Source organism: Podarcis filfolensis (assembly GCF_964270895.1).
Source record: "Podarcis filfolensis genome assembly, chromosome: 1".
NCBI classification, from domain to species: Eukaryota; Metazoa; Chordata; class Lepidosauria; order Squamata; family Lacertidae; genus Podarcis; species Podarcis filfolensis.
The window spans coordinates 87,084,633-87,107,342 of NC_139604.1; the positions used below are offsets into that span (position 1 = coordinate 87,084,633).

General features: G+C 42.0%; 1 protein-coding gene across 4 annotated transcripts in view; it reads right to left on the minus strand.

The window, feature by feature from the left end:
* Positions 1-400: 400 nt before the first annotated feature.
* MYBPC3 (myosin binding protein C3) overlaps positions 401-22,710 on the minus strand; it is a 66,175-nt gene continuing 43,865 nt past the window's right edge. For 2 of the 4 annotated variants that reach the window (XM_083604229.1, XM_083604227.1), the window contains exons 23-33: positions 17,920-18,108; positions 13,599-13,733; positions 12,281-12,448; positions 10,860-10,948; positions 9,433-9,628; positions 6,405-6,544; positions 5,515-5,674; positions 3,399-3,535; positions 2,420-2,606; positions 1,085-1,135; positions 401-473 (exon numbers count right to left, since the gene is read on the minus strand). In XM_083604229.1, coding sequence (XP_083460355.1) covers positions 1,125-1,135; positions 2,420-2,606; positions 3,399-3,535; positions 5,515-5,674; positions 6,405-6,544; positions 9,433-9,628; positions 10,860-10,948; positions 12,281-12,448; positions 13,599-13,733; positions 17,920-18,108 — 1,412 coding nt within the window. In that variant the 3' untranslated portion in view covers positions 401-473; positions 1,085-1,124. Of the gene's footprint in view, positions 1,136-2,419; positions 2,607-3,398; positions 3,536-5,514; positions 5,675-6,404; positions 6,545-9,432; positions 9,629-10,859; positions 10,949-12,280; positions 12,449-13,598; positions 13,734-17,919; positions 18,109-22,710 lie in introns of all 4 variants that reach the window. The other 2 variants (XM_083604228.1, XM_083604226.1) reach the window with 1 other exon arrangement.

Below are 22,710 nucleotides of genomic sequence, written 5' to 3' on the forward strand. Positions count from 1 at the left end.
GGTACTGATTTAAGTCTTTTAATTCAGACATTAAGTGTGGTGCTTTTAAGGATGCTGATGCTTCTATTACCACTAGTATTCAGTTGTTGCTGAATAAGTGACTATCCTGGAGGAGGCTCCTTGCAAAGTGCTGCCTTATCCACAAGAGTGTCTCCCTAAACTCAAAGCTGTGTGCACAAAGTGTGTGTGCTAGGGCTCCTCCATTTGGGATTAGTGAAGAAGGATGTGCTGGTGCATTCCACGTGCACATGTGATGGTCTAGAACAGGCTGTTGAGAATTTTTTGACTAAGCAGAATTAAGAATTTTGTGTTGCAAGGTTTGCCTGGTTTTGCTTGGCAACAAAATATTCTCTTTTCCCCATTGCACACTTGACAAATGAGACACTGAAAGACGAGTAGATACTTAGATAATCTCAGGTTGTCTTTTATTCACTATTTTCTGCATTTCTGCTATGATCCATTCCCGGTATGACCTGAAAGACAGAATGAAGGATTTAGTGCTGCAAGCAAGCATGTATGATGTTTCAACAGTGAATTAATACTTCCCCTTTTTTTTTTACTATAGATATCATGACTCCTACATTTTCATTTAGCTAATAAATTAGACTACTGCAAAGCCTAGTCTACATGGAAAGTAGAATGAAATAGTGGAGAGAGTGGTGCCATTTCAGACTGCAAGTGGGGAATGCCATTCTTGAATACTATTCCACATATAAAGCTCCCTGTAAGCAGAATGCTAACACATCAGGGCCCTGTCCCTTCTGTATGGATTTTCTATTTGCAGAGAGATGTAGCTTTTGTTTGTTTGTTTTTTGGTGTAGGAGAATATTAAAAACGTGCCTTACACGTACTCTGAATTAGTATAGTCTAGTCTTCTACCTCATTGAATGGCATTCTAACTTTCCTGAGAGTGAGCCCTACAGGAAGCATAGGGCTAGTACAGCTTGTGTTTCTGGGAGCCAGAAGCCAGAATTTGTAAATGAGCAGAAGGTTTTGTGTCTGGTCTTTTATCTCTCTCATTCTCCATCCCTTTGCTGCTAAACCACCTGCTTCAGAAGCATCTGATTGCTACAGAATTACTTGCCTCCACATCTGGACTCGATGAAAGCCATTAGTTCAGAATTCTACTGTGGAACTGCAGAAAGCAAAAAGAGAAATACTAATTGACAATGCTGCAACCAGACAAAGTGTATTTTCTTCTTAACAATGACTACTAACTTGAGTGTCCCTGATCCAGAGGACTGTAAGCACAATGTGCTGCTCACTCACTACTGTAACTGCATTTCTCATAATGCTGGATATAGCTAGGTAAAACTGTTACAGCACAATCTCTCTGTTTTTATTTATTTATAAGCAGAATTTCTATACTGCCATATTATAAAATATCAAGGCAAGTTGCAGCAACAAAATACAAAACACCATTAAAAAACAATATATATATATATATATATATATATATATATATATATATATATATAGAATTATTAAAGTGAATAGTTAATTGAACCCCTGCTAAGAAAGGCATGGGCATAGCGGGGGGCAGCTGCTCCCCCAAATGAATCAAAACCAATACAAATCTGAGTTTTGCTCCCCCAACAAAAATCTTGGCTATGCTCATGAATAAAGGTATGCAAGAGATGCTGGAAAGTCAAAAGCGAGGGTGCATCCTGAATCTCTGCTGGAAGAGGGTTCCACAGCATGGGACTGGTGATATTAAATGCTAGGCCTCTGTAATCTGGGGGACAGCCAACAGCTCCTCCAAATATGGGAAGCCCCTTCTACCTTGTGTGTGGGTAAAGTACTGTACTCTCCACTACCCATCATGTTTTATCCTGACACAGTCATCTTTATCCAGCAGTTGACTTGCTTGTGCTGTGCAGTATGGGATATCACTGGATACAGGTAAGGTGGCCTATATAATATATGAATGGAGTGGGGTCAGCATAATTGAATACTGTCTTCCTCAATCCTTTATTGCAAATGAAGATGCACACAATACATATCCATGTATGCTGCTATGCACAGAAAATAGACAAAGCCCCGTATACATTTTGGGAGCACCGCCCACAGCGTTGTTCTCTGCATGTTGCTACAACCCTCTTCTGTGGATTGGAATTTGCATAGGAAAGCTCCTATGAAACAATGCTGAAAGCTAATATACCTACCTGGCTCCAAGACAGACTAATAAACTGCAAGGAAGCATCTAATCCAGTCAACTCTGCATAGGTTGTGCTCAACATTCACTCTTATGAAACAGCTTCATTCCTACTCGAGTCATGGAAGAAACATTGAAGCTGTCTTTTGACCCCAAAGGAACACCACTAGTTAGCTATTGTTGTTTAAAGGGACCCCTCAAATGTTGGAGAAACTTTTTTTGCTTAAGCTTAGAGTACTGAGTGTGTGGCATCCTCCTTATTACCTCTGACATCCAGCCGGCACTCTATTTCAGCTTCACCACATTCATTCACAGCCTTGCAAGTGTAGAGGCCTCCATCAAATGGGCTGGGCTTCCGGATTTCCAAAGTCAACACTCCATGCTTACTAAACATGCGGTATTTGGCATCTCCAGAAAGGTCCACTTTGTTTTTGAACCAGAAGATTTTCGGCTAAGTATATGATAATAGGAAAAGCAAAGATGAAACATGGGATGAGGGGTACCACCAACTGAGAGACCAGTGGAATATCTACATTTCTTTGAACCTTGTAAGAGACAAATGTTTCATCTGAGCAGCTTTGTTCCAAGGAATACCTTGCAAAGTAAAAATTATTGAAAAAGACCTGGGGATCTGCTGACGAGGTGGTTCAGGCCCACCAATGCCTCAAAAAGGGGAGGGGAGTCCATCAGCATGAAAGTCCTCTTCCTATTAGCCCTCTTCAGTCAACAGATGCCACAGGACTTTTTCATTGGCTGTATCCAACCACTTTCTATTATGCGTCAGTACTGTTCCTGCAGTCCACTCTAATTCCTTCCCCTCTTCTTTTCTTGCTGCTCTCCACACAAGGTGTGCAGGCTCTCTGCTCTTCCTAGACATGTAATGTTGTAACCTGCCCTGGCACCTGATAGTGAAGGGTGGATTATAGCAGCAGCAGCTGCTGCTGCTAATATTAATGTCTAGGCTGACTTCTGGTCCTGAAATCTTGCAATATCAGCACATAAGCTCGCTGCAGGTAAGAGTATTTCACCTGCTCTCTCTTGAGATCTCCCTGCTATTTAGCAGCTCTCAACCCCACCCACCCCATTTCTGGTCCACCTGCCTGTAAGCTCCCCCCCCCCCGCGCTTCAAAAAATATAATTTATTCAGCCAAGTCAACTGGAAGAATGGCATTATTTGCTCACTAAGGGTACCAATGTTCCCCTCGCTCACTTAACTGCATATTGAGAAAAGAGGTGTGTGTACCTTTGGGCTTCCTCTTACAGCACAGCTGAGCGTAGCATTGTACCCAGAGATCACGGAGCGATCTGGAAGAGGGTGAGTGAATTTTGGTGCTTCAGAGAAATCATGTTCTTTGTAGTTGGGGGGTTTATAATCTGTGCCTGTAGTTTAGGGTGGGTAGAAACAAAGTCAGACGCACACTTCTTTTAATCTTGCCCATGATTTAACATAATTTTAAAATTGGCAGCTGAAATTATACTGAAATATTAAGAACCAGGATGATATCTTCTGCCTGTCCTTCAGATTTTTTTTTTTAAAGAGAAGGAACATCCTCTAAGGTGTTCTACTTCTCTCTCTTGATATATCAGCGAGGCAGCAGCCTTTATTTAGCACATGGGTAGGAGAACCTAATATGAATGGGTTGGGAGCTCAAGAGCATTTCCCCTTTCCATCTTCTATCACTGCATCCCCCTTCATTTCAGGTCTCCTGCCCTCCTAGCTGAAAAAGCAAGAGGGCAGGAGACTCCACTCTCCACTCCTAAATTCCTCTGCCCCCCCCCCACCTTACTTCCCCTGTCCTACTCCTTGATGCTGGCTCTCTTCTTCTTTTCCCTGTAGGAATGAATGCTGGCCATTTACATATAGCATTTGGAACATCAATAGGGCAGGGTCTCATCCGATTCCTACCCCCTATTGGCTCCAGCCATTCAGAATCACACTTGTTTAAGGTCTCCTTGGAGTGGCAGAAGGTTCGCAACTAGCTGTTACTCTTCCCACATCGTGCTTTCACACATTCCTCCGACATCATGCTATAATGAGCTTTGGAATTTTTTGACATTCTGCCATCTATATTTATGAATGATAAATTTCAAAGCCAAATTCTACCTTGCATTACAGATTATGAATTGGAATGTTTTAGCCTTGTTTGCATTTGCTGATTGCTGTGAGTTTGGCAGGCAGCTATCAAATACTAATGGTTATTGCATGTTACTTATCAAATAATTTAAGAACACAAAGTTCCATTCCATGTCAGCTGTCAAAGACCAAATACAATGGTGTGCTAATCATCAAATACCACCGCTTTTGAAAACTACCTTCCAAGAAACCTGTATTATTTCAACACATATCAAGCATCTTGTCCACTTGTCTCATGTCTAAAAGCACAGGTCTAAACAGTTTTCCCATTACCCTACTCTTTCCCCACGGAAAACCAGCTCTTAGCTGTAAATCGGAGCAAATTTCAATCCGAATAAGCCCTGAATTGCCATTTGCTCTGAATGAGTGCTAAAGAGCAGTTTTCCCTGTGAGGGGTTGGAGGAGAAGCAGCAGCACAAGAGGCAGTGTGGATAAGTCCTTTGTTAAGATAATGGCCGTGGCCAAGTCAATTAAGCAGCCTATCTGCATTACCAAAGAATTGACCATGTCGTCATAGGAACAACTAGCTAATAGTGCTACCCAAAGGAGGGATGGGTCTCCCACATCCTTGAGCACTCTTATTTACCAATGACTTGTATACAGAAGCATGAAGCTTCTGAACTTAGGGCTTGAGTATAGCTATCATGACTAGTAGCTATTGATAGCCTTATCCTCTATGAATTTATCTAACTGTCTTTTTTCCCATCTGAAATGAACTTTATTTGCACAAGAAACATAACAGGACCAGTGCCTTTCTCTCCAGGCAGTGGACATTTAAGTTCATTAAAACAGTCTTTAAGTTGGTAGTTTCAAAACCAACTTTAAGCTTATGGTAGTGAATCCTACAGTTCAACTATGCACTATGTGAATTATTATTATTTTGCCACAATGTGCAAGTTGATTCTTTCTGAGCAAGACTTGATAATGTGCATGATAATGTTATCTTTAAAAATGCTTTCTACAATTACCCAGAACCAAATCCACTTCTAATTTCCTAGAAATCTTATTAAACTGGACACTTTTCCAGTCAAAGGCCAATCTTAGGAACAAGATACATATTTTCATTTGAAAATCAGTTTCAAATTGAGTCCTGTGACTCAACCACTTCTTGATTTTTAATTTACCAATAAGGCCCAGAGAACTTGATAGCTTTGCAACCAGTATAATTTGCTTTAGTTCTTCAGATCCCCTTCCTGAAAACGTCAATTTAGGTACTCTCTGTTACCTGTTTTTTTAATGTAGGCAGAATTTTTGGTGTTGGCAGCATTTTCACTCAGCCCATACAGATTTTCACTGAAGACCCGGAAATAGTACTCATTTCCCATGATCAAATCTGATGCTACACAATTAGTGCGCCGATAGTGCTCAAAAACTGTGTACCATTCCTGAAATGAAATAATCCATTGTCAGAAAATCAGATCTTGTGAAGGTCACAGTCTGGATTTTTGGAACATTATGTAGAATTACCAAAACATGTTCAACACAGGCAGGTGAAATACTGGGGTGCAGCTGGGGGGATAGTGGAAATAGCGGGATTTCCCCATCAGTCTGACTGGCAACCCAGAATTCTGGCAACCACTGTGTCAGAAATAAATCCAGTGACTGCCACTGAGTATGTTCGTGTTTTCTCAGCAGTGCAAAAGACCTCCAGTCATAGATGTTAAAGTCATAAATAGGAATGGAGGGAGTTTCTCACATCTTACATTTTTGCTTTTGCCTATCTTGTAATTGGAGAAGGAACTGGCAAACCACTCCAGTATTTTGCCAAGAAAACTCCATGGACATAAAAAGGAGAAGCTTTGAGAAGAAAGTGAGTTTCCAAGGCATGCTCTGGTTCATGGGGTCACGGAGAATCGAACATGACTAAGACTACTAAACAACAACGAATCTTGTAATTTATCATGGATAAATAGTCCAAGTGTGGCTTCTCAATTATGCCCCGCTTCTATATTTTGTGCAGCTCCAAGCTAGCCACTTGTATGGAGTGCAATTGCCTAAAACCACCATTCTCCTGCTGACATGATTTTGAGTCATGAGCTAAGACTCAAGGTATTACGGTTTCACTGTACATACTTTAGGGTGGATTCATACACTCATTCAGCCCATTACCCTTACCATTGTTTTTTTGTCTGCCTTCTGGACAGTGTATCCTGTGATTGGAGCATTGCCATCATCCTGGGGTGGTTTCCATTCCAGCGCAACATTGAATCCCCACACATCCACAATCTTTACATTCTGAGGAGGACCAGGCTTGTCTACAGAAAGTCATAGAAAAGGTATTCAAGATCTACCACTCAGTATCTTCAGGAAGAAAAAGGAGCAGGACTTAAATCGTCTACTGCTAACTGATGGCCATTGGTAATAGACAAACATCAAACATCAAAAAATGTTCTGTTACCTGAGCCAGTGTCCCAAAACAATATTGGCAAGATAAAGACTAACTCCTGCAGGCTGCTGTATAGATCAATGCACACATACCTTCCACAGACATTTAAGGTTGACATCTCCAATTAATATTGCTCCATTATTTGCTCCCACTTTGGCAACAATTTGCAAATGAATGCCAGTTTTTGTTAGCATTGCCATAACTAATAAAGATTCTCATTTATTGTAACCATGGCTGTTTGGAAGCTTAGAATAATTAATAATTTCTCTTGAAATTCAGTCCAGCATATCATCACTTTAATTTATGTCTGAATCCAAAAGGCAGCAGCATATGTCTATTGGCTACATCCATTAATCCCTTCTTAGCAAGACACCTGTCAAAGAAAGTTAGCTCTCTAACAGACTCTCCAAATGCTCTGTGAGTAATTCACTAGTTACCCCTGGGAATGTTGGACTGGGTTCTCAGCCTTCCAAATGATATGTACACCACTTCACAGTAACTGAATCAGTTCTTTCAGTTCTGCCTTCATCTTTTCTGCTCCCAAATCATACAGATCTGTTATCACTGTTTTATATACATTAGAAATTATTATTATTATTATTATTATTATTATTATTATTATTATTAATATCACAAAAAATCAAACTAGAAAGTTGATAGTACTGGGGAGGGACAAATGTAATCTGAGCGAAGCAAGCCTTAGACAACCAGGCCTCTCACTGAGGATTAAAATTATACGCCATGCTGCTGCAAACCTTGCCTATTAGCACTGAACTTGCAACTTCCTTAAACCAGAATTAGAGTCAAACTGTGGCTCTGTGTACACATTACCGACCTAAAAAGCATCTAGGTTGTTTTCCCACCCTCAATTTGGATTGAAGCTGGTTTGGGGGAAATCCATCAAAACACAGTATTTTGTAAGAAATGACAGGATATATATGATTGTGGGAAATGCCGTGTTTACACTATGTCCCAAACCAGTGATGGGAGCGTACTGGATGCAGGATAAGCAGGAGTGTGTAAGCAGCCTACATGTGTTGTGTGAATTTCATGGCTCCCGACATGTTTTTGCACAGGCAAAGGATGAGGCCTTTCACCCTGTACTGTGGCTCTCATCCAAATCTGGCATCCTTATGGATATTTTTTCACATTATGTATGTAGTTCAAATCTTAGAGAGCAGCAGAAAGAAACTCACAGCGCTAATCTTACATTGGTTATTACAGCTGGGAGCTGTGGCGTCAGTAATGTTAAGCAGGATTTACACACACACATGGAATAGCCTTTGTAAGAAATTTTAATAGCCAGCTGGTTTTTATGGGATCTGAAGGAGAAAATGCAATTAGCTGAACTGATGCTGTTAAGCTGCTTGAGTGACGTCACTCATTGCTCTCTCTCTCTTTATAAATTGTGTAAGTGGCTTCTAAATTTTTTTCTGAAGTATTGTGCATTTTATTGCTGCCAAGCCTCCTGCTGCCAAAAAGGCTGGATAAAAATGGGCCACACTGGAGGGGGTGGCTAGAGATAACAGAGTTCATGTTTTTGTCAGTCACTACATGCAGTCACAGCTTTTTTGAATTCATTGTATGCAGACGTTCATTGTCCTGGTACTGGGGAGTCACCCTTTGTGTACACGTGGGTGTTCCCATTCATTTCAGTGACAGAAGCTGCTCCATGCGTCCAAAAGAAAATATCACTTGACATTTGTATACAGCACTTTCAAGTAGTCAAATTGCTTCACATGCATGAACTGTGATCCTGACCTGCAGGTCCAATCAGGCTGGCCAGGCATCACTATTTGACTGACAAGGCTATGCACACCTGACCGACACCACATATGGGTGGGGAGGGGGAGAGATGGCAGGTTGGAGGGGGGTGGTAAGCAGCATCCTGCCCACGATATGGCACTTAGAAGCCCTGATTGGTGAGACTTCAAAATGCAACCCAGGCTATTTGAAAGCCCTTTCCAAGGCTGCTCTGCTCATTCAAACTGGCTTTAAACCTTGGAGGTTTAAACAAGCAGCACAGATGGAAAGTACAGAGTCTCATTCTCTGCCCTGATTTCTGCTTTGTCCACCTGGAGGCACTCGCAAAGCACTTTGTAAGCCCCAATGATCATCTGATCATAGGGTCAACATGCTTGCATAGGGCTATGTCTTTGCCCTTATGGCTTTGTTTGAAGCCATGTGGGCAACGCTGCCCACCTGTTAACTTGGCCTGGTGGAGGGAGACAGGGGCCAGAACCAGTTCCCCACTCCTACTGTAAGGTAAAGCAACATACAGTGGTACCTCGGGTTACAGACGCTTCAGGTTACAGGCGCTTCAGGTTACAGACTCCGCTAACCCAGAAATAGTACCTCGGGTTAAGAACTTTGCTTCAGGATGAGAACAGAAATCATGTGGCAGCAGCAGGAGGCCCCATTAGCTAAAGTGGTACCTCAGGTTAAGAACAGTTTCAGGTTAAGAACGGACCTCCAGAACAAATTAAGTTCTTAACCCGAGGTACCACTGTACTGCAGATCAGGGAGGGGGGAAATTTAGGTTTAGGTGCCTTAGGCCATCTAGTGGGTTCCTGGCAGAGATGATTTTAGAAGTAGCTCAGTCTGTTAGCCACCATACAGCTACACTTGCCTTTTTTTATAAGAACAGGAGCATTCCTGTGAGTACTTGAAGTGCTGTACATACACCTGCACCAAATCCCTGCATTAAAGTGACTGTGTTTAAATGGGAAATTCATAAGACTCCAAACAGTTCCTTACCCATTATCTGAATGGTAATAGTAGCCTTATCTATCATGCTTTCTATTTGCACCTCTACTTCATATATTCCAGAATGGTGGCGCTCAGCCTTTCGGATGAAGAGAATGGTGTCTGTATTGCTGTTTCGAATTCCCACCTCCTTAGAGTCTATTGGCTGACCATCCTTTGTCCAGATAACTTTAGGTCTAGGTTTTCCCTGCAGAAGAAAAAAATGGAAAGCAAAGCTACTGAGTACTTGGCACATAAAGTGCAAAGGAAGTCATGTTGGGCCATTCCAAAATGCAGAGCTGGACTAAACTTTTAGTAGGACCAACCAAAATGTCACAATATAGTGAGCAAGCTTTTGAATCCTCCAGTATTCTTCCTCAGCTTGGATGCTACACAAAGCAGTAGGGTAGGAAAGGGAAAGAGGGCAAAGCAAACAAAAAAGAAAACACTGGCTTGGTTATTGCCATCAGGTCTGTACTCAATCTCAAAATGGAGTTTGCAGATTGGATTAGTCTGCTAGGGACTGCAGGTCTCTGCTTGCCCTAGCAATGGCCAGCCCCCACTTTTGGAAACATAAAGGCCAGCAGTTACCCAGACTGAGCTGGCTCTTTGTTTGTCTTCCCTACCACTTCCTGCTTTGCATAACATCCAGCCTGATAAAGAGTTCTGGAGAACTTGAAAGCTTGCTCACTATTCTTTGACATTTTGGTTGGTTCACATAAAGGTTACTGCCCAGCTGTGGATTCTTGAGTAGTTTGTGCCTTTAATCCCCTATTTCATCTGAAGAAAATTATTATCTCTTGTTCAACTATTCCGTTTTTGCTCATTCCCTGTATCATTCATTTGACACTTTTGCACATAGTAATAACACACACATAAAGACATCAGATCCCTTTTATACCTGTCTTGTCTGTGACATGGTTGACTTAATAATTCTCACCTATATTTGCTCCCTGAGAATATGTCAAAACTTCATCTCCACAGTGTGGTGTGGTTGGATGAGACAGCATATTTGTTAGTGTCAAAATATTGTCATTTGGGAACTGGGAAAATGTGATTAGTCTCTCAAGCACAACTTTTAAGATAAGCCAAGTAAATCCTCCATAATAAGTGAGCAACATTTGATTATCTGAACAGACCTTAAAACCGATATATAGGTTTTGAAACCGTATGACTGTCAAATTGAATGAGCTAGGAAAGCACAGGACTCCAGGTTTATATAAGCCATGTAGACTATTCTGAAGTGAACATTGTTTTCTTATTCACTGAAATGGAAACTGCATCTCTCTCTCTGTGTTTAATGATGCACAAAGCTACCCTTCCATTAAACAAATAAGGAAATCTGGAATGGGGCAGGGGGAGAGCTCCTGAAGCACAGTGGTCTGCCGGGAATTGCCAGATTGAAAGGAAGAGTTTGAATAGCAGATTCAATCGAGTACCTGGAAAGGAACGACAATGTTGATTGTATCGCCCACTTTCTTCATTAAAGTCTGTCGGAGATTGCGTGGCAACCAGATTTTGGGACGCTCTGTGGATCAGAGGATTATGAAGTCAGGGTTTTTTCTCCAACTTACTAGGTATGTCATATGTATCAGAAAAATTGAAGGTCCACTGCAAGCAATTAAAGTTTGTAGAAATCCAAGAAATTCTGAAAGAAAGCTGTCGTGATCCTACTAGGGATACTCAGTAGCTGAATATGATTCTACATTATTGACTTCAAATGAGTTTGTACCAGTGGCAAATATTGTAATGATATCTGAAAAATAGAAGCCATTGAACCTCTTTATACAGCAGGGCAGAAGTATACAGCCATTATTGTTAAGAGCCATGCAATTAACATGCATAATCTCTTGTGGGCCACATGGGGCCAGGATGATCACCACCCCTGACTCTTTTCTTTCAGGAGAGGGAAAAGAGAGAGGAGGGTGGGGAGAGGGTTGTTGGTAACAATGTTGACATTCCCCTCCTTACCAGCTGCATGGATTTAGTCAGAGCGCCACATATCACCTACCCCTACGATAGGGGACTCTGGGATGTGTTCTAGGGCATGGCTGGCTGCAACACTGGACAGGAGTAATTGATGCTGCAACATTTTGTTATGGTTTGCAGAGTTGGCTGTCTCCAGTGATTGATGTTTTAGAGCAAGGTGGATTGAACTCCCACCATCCCCAACCACTACTCATGCTGACAAGGAATGATGGGAGTTGGAGTCCAACAACATATAGGATGATCACAGCTGGGAGAATGGGGATAATAATGAGTTGTCCGTTTCCTTGTGACTCACTGAAGGAGGTTCTCTTTATCTGTGGCTGCTACTCTGTCTGGATCCCCCTGCTTTTAAGTAAGTCCCTCTGGGTTTGGGATGCCCTGTGCTTGTAGTTTAATAATAGTGCTCTGGGTCATTCTGGTGTTAATAGAATCCGGGTCACGTCTTTTAGAACTCCAGACAGAAATAAGGATTGAGAAGTTATATCAGTTGAGCCGTCTTTCTGGGTTGCAGCCAACTGAATTAGACCACTTGTACTCTTGGGCTACAGACAAGGTGATGATTAATGACCGAGATCATGAATGTTCACCAGACTGACAGCCGGCTGTTTGGCCTCACTCCCCTAAGCAACAATCCACACCAAGCATGAAATATCAGAAATAAATGCACAGTAACCTCGCAGGGAGAAGGAGAGCTGTACTGAGGAAGAAAGTAATTTTAAAAAGCTGTGTGCAATTTAAATATTAATAAATAGGGACACCGGTTTATCGCATATCAGAACCAAAGTTCCACAGGTTAATACAGATCCATACCCCAGATCTCCAAGAGGTGAGATTTCAGTGATTCTAGTGCTGGCTTTCCCTAGATACTTACGCAAGATCTCTCGGACGGTAACTGGCTCTTTTGTAACAGCTGGCTGACTTGCACCTGCCAGGTTTACAGCAGTGATGCGGAAATTAAGTTTGTCTCCTGTGACCAAATCTTTAACCAGGACAGAGGTGCGCTCAATCAGGCCATGAAGTGCTGGGATCCATTCTGTGGCTGCAAATGCAAGATCACTTACTGTTAGGCAAAGCTTTTCAAGCAGAGGTTTACAGAACTATGCCTGAAGGCACAATCCCAAGCATTTTTACTCATGTTTTCTATTTGTGCTGCTGCTTCATATATTCCAGAATGGTGGCATTCAGCCTTTTGGAATCACAGCTAAAGCTTTTGAAATAACAGCTAAAGCACCTATGGCATCCAATGCACTATAAGATACAACAACTTCACAAAACGTTTCAAAGACATGCAAGATTGTGATGATCACAGAAATATAGGTAATCATTAATTCCTTTAAAAGGGAATCTCTGGGGCTTGACCCTACTGGAGAACAATATTTCTGTCCCCGTTAATCTCTGATGTTTGAAGACAGATGCACGTTGCTTTTCATTCTGTACCAATACCATCCTCCATCTCCTTTATCTGCCCAAGGCTACTGCCTTTCTCAGTTAAAAGCTGGCTAAACTGATTATCCTAGAACCTAGATAACACTCACACCATCCACTTCAAGTACCCTTAAACAGCAGCAGCCTGCTCTTTTTTTTGCCACCTGAGGCAAAATGGGAATTGCCACCTGCTGCTTCTGCACTGTGCCTCCATATCCAATGCCACCATGCCCTGGCTCTTGATGAACTTGGTAGGAGCTGGGACACTCCTCAAAATATTGCTGCTCGGCTTCTCTGCCTCAGGGTGTGGAAGACAAGTGGCAATGCCGCATGCCAGAATACTGTACCTCTCTCTTGGTGGTATAAGCAGCGGGGCCAGCGTAGCGCCACTGCTTGCACTTTTGCTGCCTCATGGGTGGGCAGCTCTGCTTTTAAGCCACTTTAAGACTCATCCTAGGAACTTTCTAGTAAGGCTCTCCTTGCAACTCTAAGCACCGTGGGTTTTTTTAACAGACTCCACTTCCCACAATCCTTTTGGAGAAACCATGACTGTTAAAGTGGTGACATCCACACCATGCATTTAAAATATGTTTACAGCATATGGTGCTTTCCACCAATCCTGGGACTGTAGTTTATCTCTCAGAGAAATACAATTCCCAATACCCTTAAGTTACAGTTTCCAGGAGTCATTGGGGGAAGCCTTGGGCTTTTCGTGTATGATGTGCATGTGACAACAATTCCGAAAGCACCAGGGGCTTACTCACATCCTTCTTTACAGTACTCAATGTTGTAGCCATCCAAGCCTCCTGCTCCAATTCGTTCAGGGGGCCTCCACTTCAAAGTAACAGAAGTATCACAAATGTCTTCTACAGTGAAGTGCGTTGGCTCACTTGGAGGAGCTAAACAGAATAGAAAATCCAGAGCCTTTGGGTTATTTTTTAAGTGCTAATAATATATTGTAGCATTCATATTAAAATTATCAAAATGGCGTACAAATGCTTAAAACTTCGCAAGATAGAACAAGCAATACAATCTATATCCAGTTAAAATGATTATCATCACAAAATACCTGTCAGAATAAAAATGCTACCTGTGAAGAGAATCCCTGCAACGGATTGTTGACTTCCACAAAATGTGGATCATAGTCCTGCATTGTACTTTTGTTGATTTAATATTTATTTATTCCAAAGGATAGCAAGGCTCATATTGGGATACGTGACTGATCTTTTAAGATACGTTCTGTATATCCAGCCTAGAGCTTTATAGGTTAAATTGGGACTGGAAGCTGTTCAGCAGCCAATACAATGTCTACAGGGTAGGACTTACAGACATTAAAGAAAACTTCATCTTTTGCTATCTCCTCTCACTGCTGCTTTCACCAGCTTGGCGAAGCTAGGCTCCTCCCTCCTTGTGAAGGCCATCAATTCCAAACGCCCTGTGAGGAACAGAAGGTTGGATACAAGCAACCTGCTGAGGCCTGTTTGGGAACTGTGAGCAGCCTAAGGCAACACATCCATCTGCTCTTTGAGGGGAGGAGGAGGTGCTATATTTTTACTAAGAACTGGTGCCTTTTCTTTTTCACTTCCAATCCCATTTCTGTAAACCTGAAGTCAGGGAGCCTTTTTCCATTGAATACTGGAGTAAGAACATGAGAAGAGCAATGAGATCGGATCAATGGCCCAACTTGCCCAGCATCCTGATCTCACAGTGGCCAACCAGATACATATGGGTGTTTTGGAAACCCAAAAGCAGGACTTTAATTTGCTTCATTGTCTTTTTAAGTCATCCAGTTCAGGGGGTATCACCAATTTACCACTTGTGGGAGCAAATCAATGTTGTTGGTGATTGGTTCCTGTCAGGAGCAAGGCTACTGCATTCTGCACTAATTGCAGTTTCTAAACAGTCCCACAATAGCCAGTCCTTGCAGTCATGAATTCATAGCTGCTAAACAAATGATGTGGCAATTACTAATCTTCAAAGTGAGATATTAGGAGGGAAAAGGCATTAGCAAGAGATTAGAAAACATCATTCTCTAGAATGAATTCTTGTGACACAAAGGTTTTCTGCTAAATTTATAACTGAATGAGACACCAAGCTTCTGCTTGAATGGCTCTTGATGAATGCATTTCAGACAAAATTAAAATATTGGCAAAATGATATGGATATATAATAGGCACAAGAGCAGTATATATAAATGGCCTTACAATTTTTTTTCACATTTATCCTATTTCAAAAAGATATTAGGATTGTTTTTGTGTGCACTGCTTAAAATGCAAATAAGTGGTATAGAAATGCTGTAGGTTAATAAATAGCATAAGACTTCATAATTAAGCAAAATAGCATAAAAAGAACTAGATGTACCCTAATTACAAATAGTGATTTACTTCATATTTCTGTACCTCACAACTAGCAAATGGCCACTAACTAGACCTTGATGCCTTATGCAGCCAACAAAGAATATAAATACAAGGCAGCTGTGGTCCTAGTGCTATAGGTCCTGAATTCAGTAGATGCACAGCAAAAGTGCATATCAGTGCACATCAGTTGGTAGTAGGAATTCTGCTAAGTTAGGGGAATGCCAATCTCCTGCTAGCTTTTGGTCTAAGACAGGGAATACAGTATTCAGTTTTTGAACTCACTTTGAGGATACATTGATGAGACCAGTGAAATTCAGTATGCATGGGCCCCAGGTATGACACCAGTAGGATCCATAAGTCCTAATGGATCTACAATAATTTCTGTGTGGTATGTGGAAAACCCCATAGTTCCTATATGCAGTGCTCATCTGTCTGCTCTTGGCCACAGTAGCCCGGGGAGAAGAGTGTTCATGTGTGAACACTGGGAGGGGAACATTTAAATGCTGCCCTGTGTGAGGCCATTTGACACCTTCCCACCAGCCCTTGCGGTGTTGGCTTAAGCTGGGCATTGGGAAGGAGGTGCTGAACTCTACCAGGGTCCTAGAGCCCTCCTTCCACATTCCCAAAACCCAGTAAGCTCTTGCCTGGCTTTGGGAAGGAGACAGAATTCTAGGACCCTGTCAGAGCTGTTACATCTCCTTCCCAAAGCCAGACAAGTGCTTACTGGGCTTTGAGAAGGCGCCTTCCTTGGCTGCACACCTGGTGCAACCATGCAACTCACATTGCCCTAAATCCGCCTCTGCCTCCAAAAGCCAGTGGTGGGTGAGGCCAGAGGCAAAAATAAGTGGAGAAACAAATATAAATTTATACAGTACAGCAGTTTTGAAACTCACCCACTCCACTGTACCCTCCATCCAGACAAGAGGCATTATAAGAGTTTAAGGATTCCATCCAGACAAAAACACTTGGGGTGCAAAGCAGGGGCAGTGAGGGGTGCAGGCTGGGGAGAATTGCAAAGGCCTGGAGGATCACCGGACCTCCAGATCCAAGGTTCCTCAGCCCTGACACAGGGGGACTCCAGAGTCTATCCTAATTTGTGTAAATGCGTATGTGTGAAAGAGTGAAAACACTATGTGAGTTTTGTGTCTGTGATTCCAGAATATATAGGACAGGGTACAGCAGATATTTGGGTTACATACAGTATAGGACTATCCAAATATTATAGTATGCCAACTATATATATATACCAACTATACAAATTCACATTTGGGGCAGTGGGTCAGTTTGGAGAAGTTCAAGATTATTACCTACATGGTCAGAATTGGTATTTGCCCTTTTGAAAAGTTTCCCTGTATCTAAAGATGCTGTGAATTTAAGAAGTACCATTTCCACCCTTCAGATTCCACTGTGCAAAACCAAGCTGTTCTGCTCCTTGGCAAAACATTTCACAAAGACTGCAAAGGGCCTGTCTCTACATGCAGTGACAGATACTCAGTCATTTTGGTTCATTTTCAAATCATTTAGATTTTGCATATTTGAAAAAATAACAATACCTGAAGTAATTTCCCCCCCATGCCATGTGTGTGGTTATCATAAGCCAGGGAAAGCTGTGGTATTTAAACACATTATGTGCATTATTTTAAATATTTCAAAAATACAGAATGTTCCCTACCACATAACACCATTTAAAAAATAAATAAATATCACATAGCAGATGGAGAACCTAATGTTAGCATCCCACATCATCCTGCTGCAACATTTTACTCACTTCTTAAACTATAATTAAAGCCAAATATTCAAAACAGTCTTTAAAAGCATGTGCATCACACATAGGAGTATGGGTGGATTACCACATGACGCATGTTACAAACCAGTGCCTCATCTCCATAGTTGTAGGATGGAGCCTTATTTCTAATCAAGTATATCATTTCTTATTGCAAGAAAACCCTGAACCTTTTAATTCACTTGATTCCTGTAGAGGTTCTTGTCTTTCTTCACTCTGCACAGCCCAACTGTTGAGTGTTGGCTGAAGATCAGAATTAACTGCCTCCTCCTGCTCTTTATCGTTCTCTGTTGGCCCATCGCTGGGGTTTTGCAGTGGCACATTCTTTTCTTCACAAAACTCATCCCCTTCCTTATGGTCTTCTGTGAGCTGAACCATCACTTTAGTCATTTCTGTTGCTGTTCTACCTCAGGCGCTCAGATTGTTCTTTCCTCCCTCAAAGACTCCCACAGTTTGCTTTTAGTTCAGGGACTGATAGAAACACCGTGGGGTCATCATGATTATTTATAGAAAATAATTCCATGGATATTTTCTTAATCAGCTATCCTTGCAGCTCCGCAGGGGGTGGGAGTAATGAAGCACTGGGTGGGATACGGTGATATTTGCACCCATAAGGGAATGGGGGAAGCTGAGAGGCAATGGGAGGTCACTGTCAATTAGTTCCCCTCTCTCATCGAGACCCAGCTTGCCTCTCACACCTCTAATTTTAACAGTTAGAAATTCATCAGCAATTTCATGAAATTGGAACCTTGCTACTCCCATTTGCGAAGAGGGTTTTAGAAAAAGGTTAGAAAAGATAAAACAGATCAAGAAGGAGCCACCTGTCTGACAAATATGGACTCTGTGTCCCTACTGAGTGGAGAAAGAGAATGTAATTGTGTGCCCATGTGTCTCTTCATCTCCTTTGGATGTTTGAGAAGTAACACAATGTGTGTTGACACTCACCAATTGGCATGAAGGGCTGTGAGGCAGCACTGGGCCGGGACATACCAACCGAGTTGACGGCGTAAATTCGCATCTCATACACAACTCCTTCAATCATTCTCTTCGCTTCATATGACAGGTCCTTTAGAAGGTCAAAGTTCAGCCTCATCCACCTGTAGCTCTTTTTCTTCTTCCTTTCTAAGATGTAGCCTACAAAGTGAAAAAAGACACCATGGATAGAGAGCCTGTTCTACAAGAGACACAAGTACAGCCATTTTGCTTTTACTGCACAGAAACTCCCAAAGCAGACTCTGTTTTACCAAATTTACATTTCAGAGCTTCTCCCATTTAGTTGCTCTGTACATAGGTTAAGGGAAGCAGTAAATTAAAGAATATTTTGCTGCTCAATCACCTGCCCTTTAGCTAATTACACAATCAATTCCATTTAAGTGTGTGGTATTACATCCACACTAACATTTCCACAAGCCAGCCTTGTACTAGGGAATTCTCCATCCCTCTCTTTGCTGTAGCCCTGTTGCAATCCCTGAAAAGCATCTTCTATTGATCAGGGTATCCTCAGCAACAGCACAGGGTGTGGTGTGGTGGATGATGACTGGAAGAGGGGTGGAAAATTCTTTGGTATGAATTTTTCTATGCTTGTGCTAGGTTGGGTGTACCCCAATTTTATACTACAAAAATATACAAGTTTGTGCCATTTTTATTGAATGAACAAAGAACATAACTTACCATTTAATAAGAAAACAAGGTGAAAGTAACATGGTTGGAAGGAAAGACTGTCTTTAATATTTTCTCCTTCGTTCCCTACTAGTTCTTAAGATGGGCATAGGCAAACTCAGCCCTCCAGATATTTTGGAACTACAACTCCCAACATCCCTAGCTAACAGGATGGGTCAGGGAGTTGTAGTCCCAAAACATCTGGAGGGCCAACTTTGCCTATGCCTTTCTTAAGATAATCAGCTTTGCCTTTAACTCACAGCTTTATGGATTTAACATTTGCTCTGGTTTATTAAGCCATTTCAGATTTATTTGCTTAATCTACTGGCATGAAACTGGATCCTAAAATTGTTTACTCAGAAATGTCCCGCTGTTTTCCATGAGGCTTACTCCCAGGTAAGCATGCCTAAGACTGTACCCTGAACCAACTAAGGCCTGATCCCTAGAATGGATACAATTCAAACCTTGTATGGACTATTTTAGATCCACTCTGGATCCCAGTAACAACCGCTCTCCTGCCTAATGTGCTAAGTTCAGCTGTTCGTCAAAATGCGACGATAACATTCTGTGAAAGAAAATCAACACTGTTAATCTCACTTTTCGGAAATGCTGACGACATTGTATAAAACGCATACCTCTGAGGCATTTTAGCCGCCTTACAACGATTCTGGGAAAGGACTAGCTTCTTAAGGAGAGTTGAACTGAAGGAAACTCTAATGATCACAGATGGACTAACAACTTAGAATAGCCACTCATCACTTGTCAAGAATATGGCTCAAGGGACCAAACTCTACAACAAGGCCAAGTACCAGACCTTTTTTTACATTTACTGCATCAAATCTATTACAGGACCTAATAACGTCAAAAAGATTATTAAGTGCTCACTCACCTGCACATCTTCTAAAATAATATATAACATCAGCCACCAGCCCAATTAGGTCAGTGCTTAATTAACAGTGCAATTCTATACACGTTTACCGAGAAGTAAATTCAACAAAGTTCACTTGCCTCAGAGATATGCTTTGGGCATTAAAAATAGAACCACACAGAAAGCAGTGGGGGAATGTTTCAGTCTACTAGGACACACTCAGACTTTCATTTAAGGGTAGCCATTTCCATGACTAATTACAGCAAGAAGACACAGAACTGAAGGTTACGAATGAATTTGATAACAGGTGGTCGTCGTATAGTGCAACTTGACACACTATTACTTAGAAGTATCTCACTCAGAAGAGAGTGGCATGGTGGGGTGCTGCTGAAGGCCCACCCTTCTGACAACATCACAGCTAGTTACCTGGATGAGGTACGGGTAAGGCAAACTCAGTGGTGAACTCATGCCTGAGCAGGTGTTCTGTCATGACTGCTGGACTGACTCTTTCGCTGTGCCCACACAGCGCTGACATCATCAGTAGCCTGCCCTGACCCTACAGTCCTGGTAAGTGGTAGCAACACTGCTGCTGGGAGAAAAGCTCTATGGCACCACCCTATCATGCTCACCACCCCTGATCCCACTGTGTTCAATGGGGCTTTCTCCTTAGCAAGTGTATTTAGGGTTACAGCCATTTTCTATAGATGATGTTAACAACACCTTTTACTATGGATCAGGGCTTTTTTTTTTTTTAGCCAGAACTTTCTGGAACTCAGTTCTGGCACCTCTCAGGCAGGTGCTATTGCCATTTATAAGAGAACAAGGGAGGTGTTCATGGTGAGTTTTCTTTTTCTAGAAAAATAGCGCTGGTTGATTTGATATAATAAGTGAATTCCTTATGGAATTTACAAATGCAAAAACTGATACAAGCAACCTCTTGATTCACTTCTTTTGTTTAGAATACTATCTAATGAAAGCTTTTATTTTATTACTGGGATTACCAATCACACATTCCCCGCCTCTCCCTGCACACACTTATTAATTATAAATTATTATTTCATTTCTACACCACTTTATATTTTCATACACTTTACATACCAACAGCTGGACAATACACCTCTCCCTCATTCTCACAAACCACATATACAAGCTCACCACGTCCACATACAGATCACACATCCATATCTCCCCCTCTCCCCCCACATGCCACATACACATATCTCCCTACCCTCCCCCTTGAGCATCCACACTCAAATGCAGAGAAATTTTCCACAGGTGAAAGAAGTACTTGCTATTACCAGATAAAAATCCATCTCTCCCCCAAATCCCCCCAAAATACATGAAGGCCACCAACTTTGCGCCCATGGACACAGGGTTGGTGATCCCTATCCCATTAAAACCAGGTAGCCATTGTAAAATAGCACTTTTGTGGGGCTTTGGCTAACATTTCACCCAAAGTTTGGCAGTGGTTTCAACGGCTGAACCATGCCAGCAGTGTGTGTCCTTTAACTTCAGCTGGTTCTGGTAACAGTTTCATCCTGTCCTTCTATCTTGATACTTGATATTCCCATTAGTGACCTTGTTCAAGGGTATTCCATTGAATGTGCCCCAGAGTGAGAGCAGCTTTGCACATTGCAGCACTGCCAGAGGAAGTAGAAGCGGTCTGAGCTTCCTCTTTGTGCGTTTCCTGAACAACAGCTGAAATTGGGAGAAATCGGCAGGCGTTTATGTGGAGCACATGCTTATCAGTAGTCCAGGTTTCCACTTTGAGCACCCCTGAGAAAGATGCAAAAGCTACCTATTAGCCTATTTGCAACTGAGCCGCCTTCAAATATTGTTATTAACATATGCCTTTAACTACTCAGGCCTGGATACCTGGGGCCTTGCCTCGTACAGATGTGTTCAGTCAACATTATCAGAGGATGCCGTGTTTGTTGTGCTATGATGGACTGACTGCTATCTAGCAGCAATGCAGAGGCAAACCTTTATTGCAGTGATGCCTCTGGAATGCTACCCAGGAGGCACCAACTTTGGCGTATTTCAGATGCTTATTAGAAACTTACTGCTTGGTGCTGTACGCACGTTCATATTCTGAATAATTTTACTTGTTACTGCCTGTAGATATTTGCAGACAGGAATTGTGTTAGAGCAGGGGTCAGCAAACTTTTTGAGCAGGGGGCCAGTCCACTGTCCCTCAGACCTTGTGGGGGGGGGGGCTGGACTATATTTTTGGGGGGGAAATGAACAAATTTCTATGTCCCACAAATAACCCAGAGATGCATTTTAAATTAAAGCACAAATTCTACTCATGTAAAAACACCAGGCAGGCCCCACAAGTAACCCAGAGATTCAGATTTATTTTAAATAAAAGGATACATTCTATTCATGTAAAAACACGCTGATTCTTGGACTGTCTGCGGGCCAGATTTAGAAGGCAATTGGGCTGGATCCAGCCCCCGGGCCTTAGTTTACCTACCCATGTGTTAGAGTTTTGACTCTTCTTCTTCCAAACCAATTCAAGGTTTGTTTGTTTTTATAGCAAGCGAGCTAAAACTTGATTAAACAGAATAAATAAAATGCAGTTCCCACTCCAGGTGGTCCACAGGAAGCAAGACTCACTCCCCACAAATCTTCTTTCAGCGCTGGTGGGGTATTTAGTAAACCACCCTTTCAAGAAATAGCAGCAATGCCCATATTGTCCTCAAAATGACAGAAAAACTAGATATATGGGAAATCAAAGAGATAATTGAGGAACTTTTGCCTATTTCACAGTGTCATGATTATATTGTAAAATATAATAATTCACAGTACAAATGTATTTCTGGGAATGTACAGAAAATCCTTCTCATTCTTAATACAGCCTCGGCCCAGTATACTTGAAGGAGCGTCTCCATCCCCATCATTCAGCCTGGACACTGAGGTCCAGCTCCGAGGGCCTTTTGGTGGTTCCCTCACTATGAGAAGTGAGGTTACAGGGAACCAGACAGAGGGCCTTCTCAGGAGTGGCGCCTGCCCTGTGGAATGCCCTCCTATCAGATGTCAAGGAAATAAACAACTATCTGACTTTTAGAAGACATCAGAAGGCAGCCCTGTTTAGGGAAGCTTTTAATGTTTGATGGTTTATTGTGTTTTTAATATTCTGTTGGGAGCTGACCAGAGTGGCTGGGGAAAACAAGGCAGATGGGTGGGGTATAAATAACAAATTACTA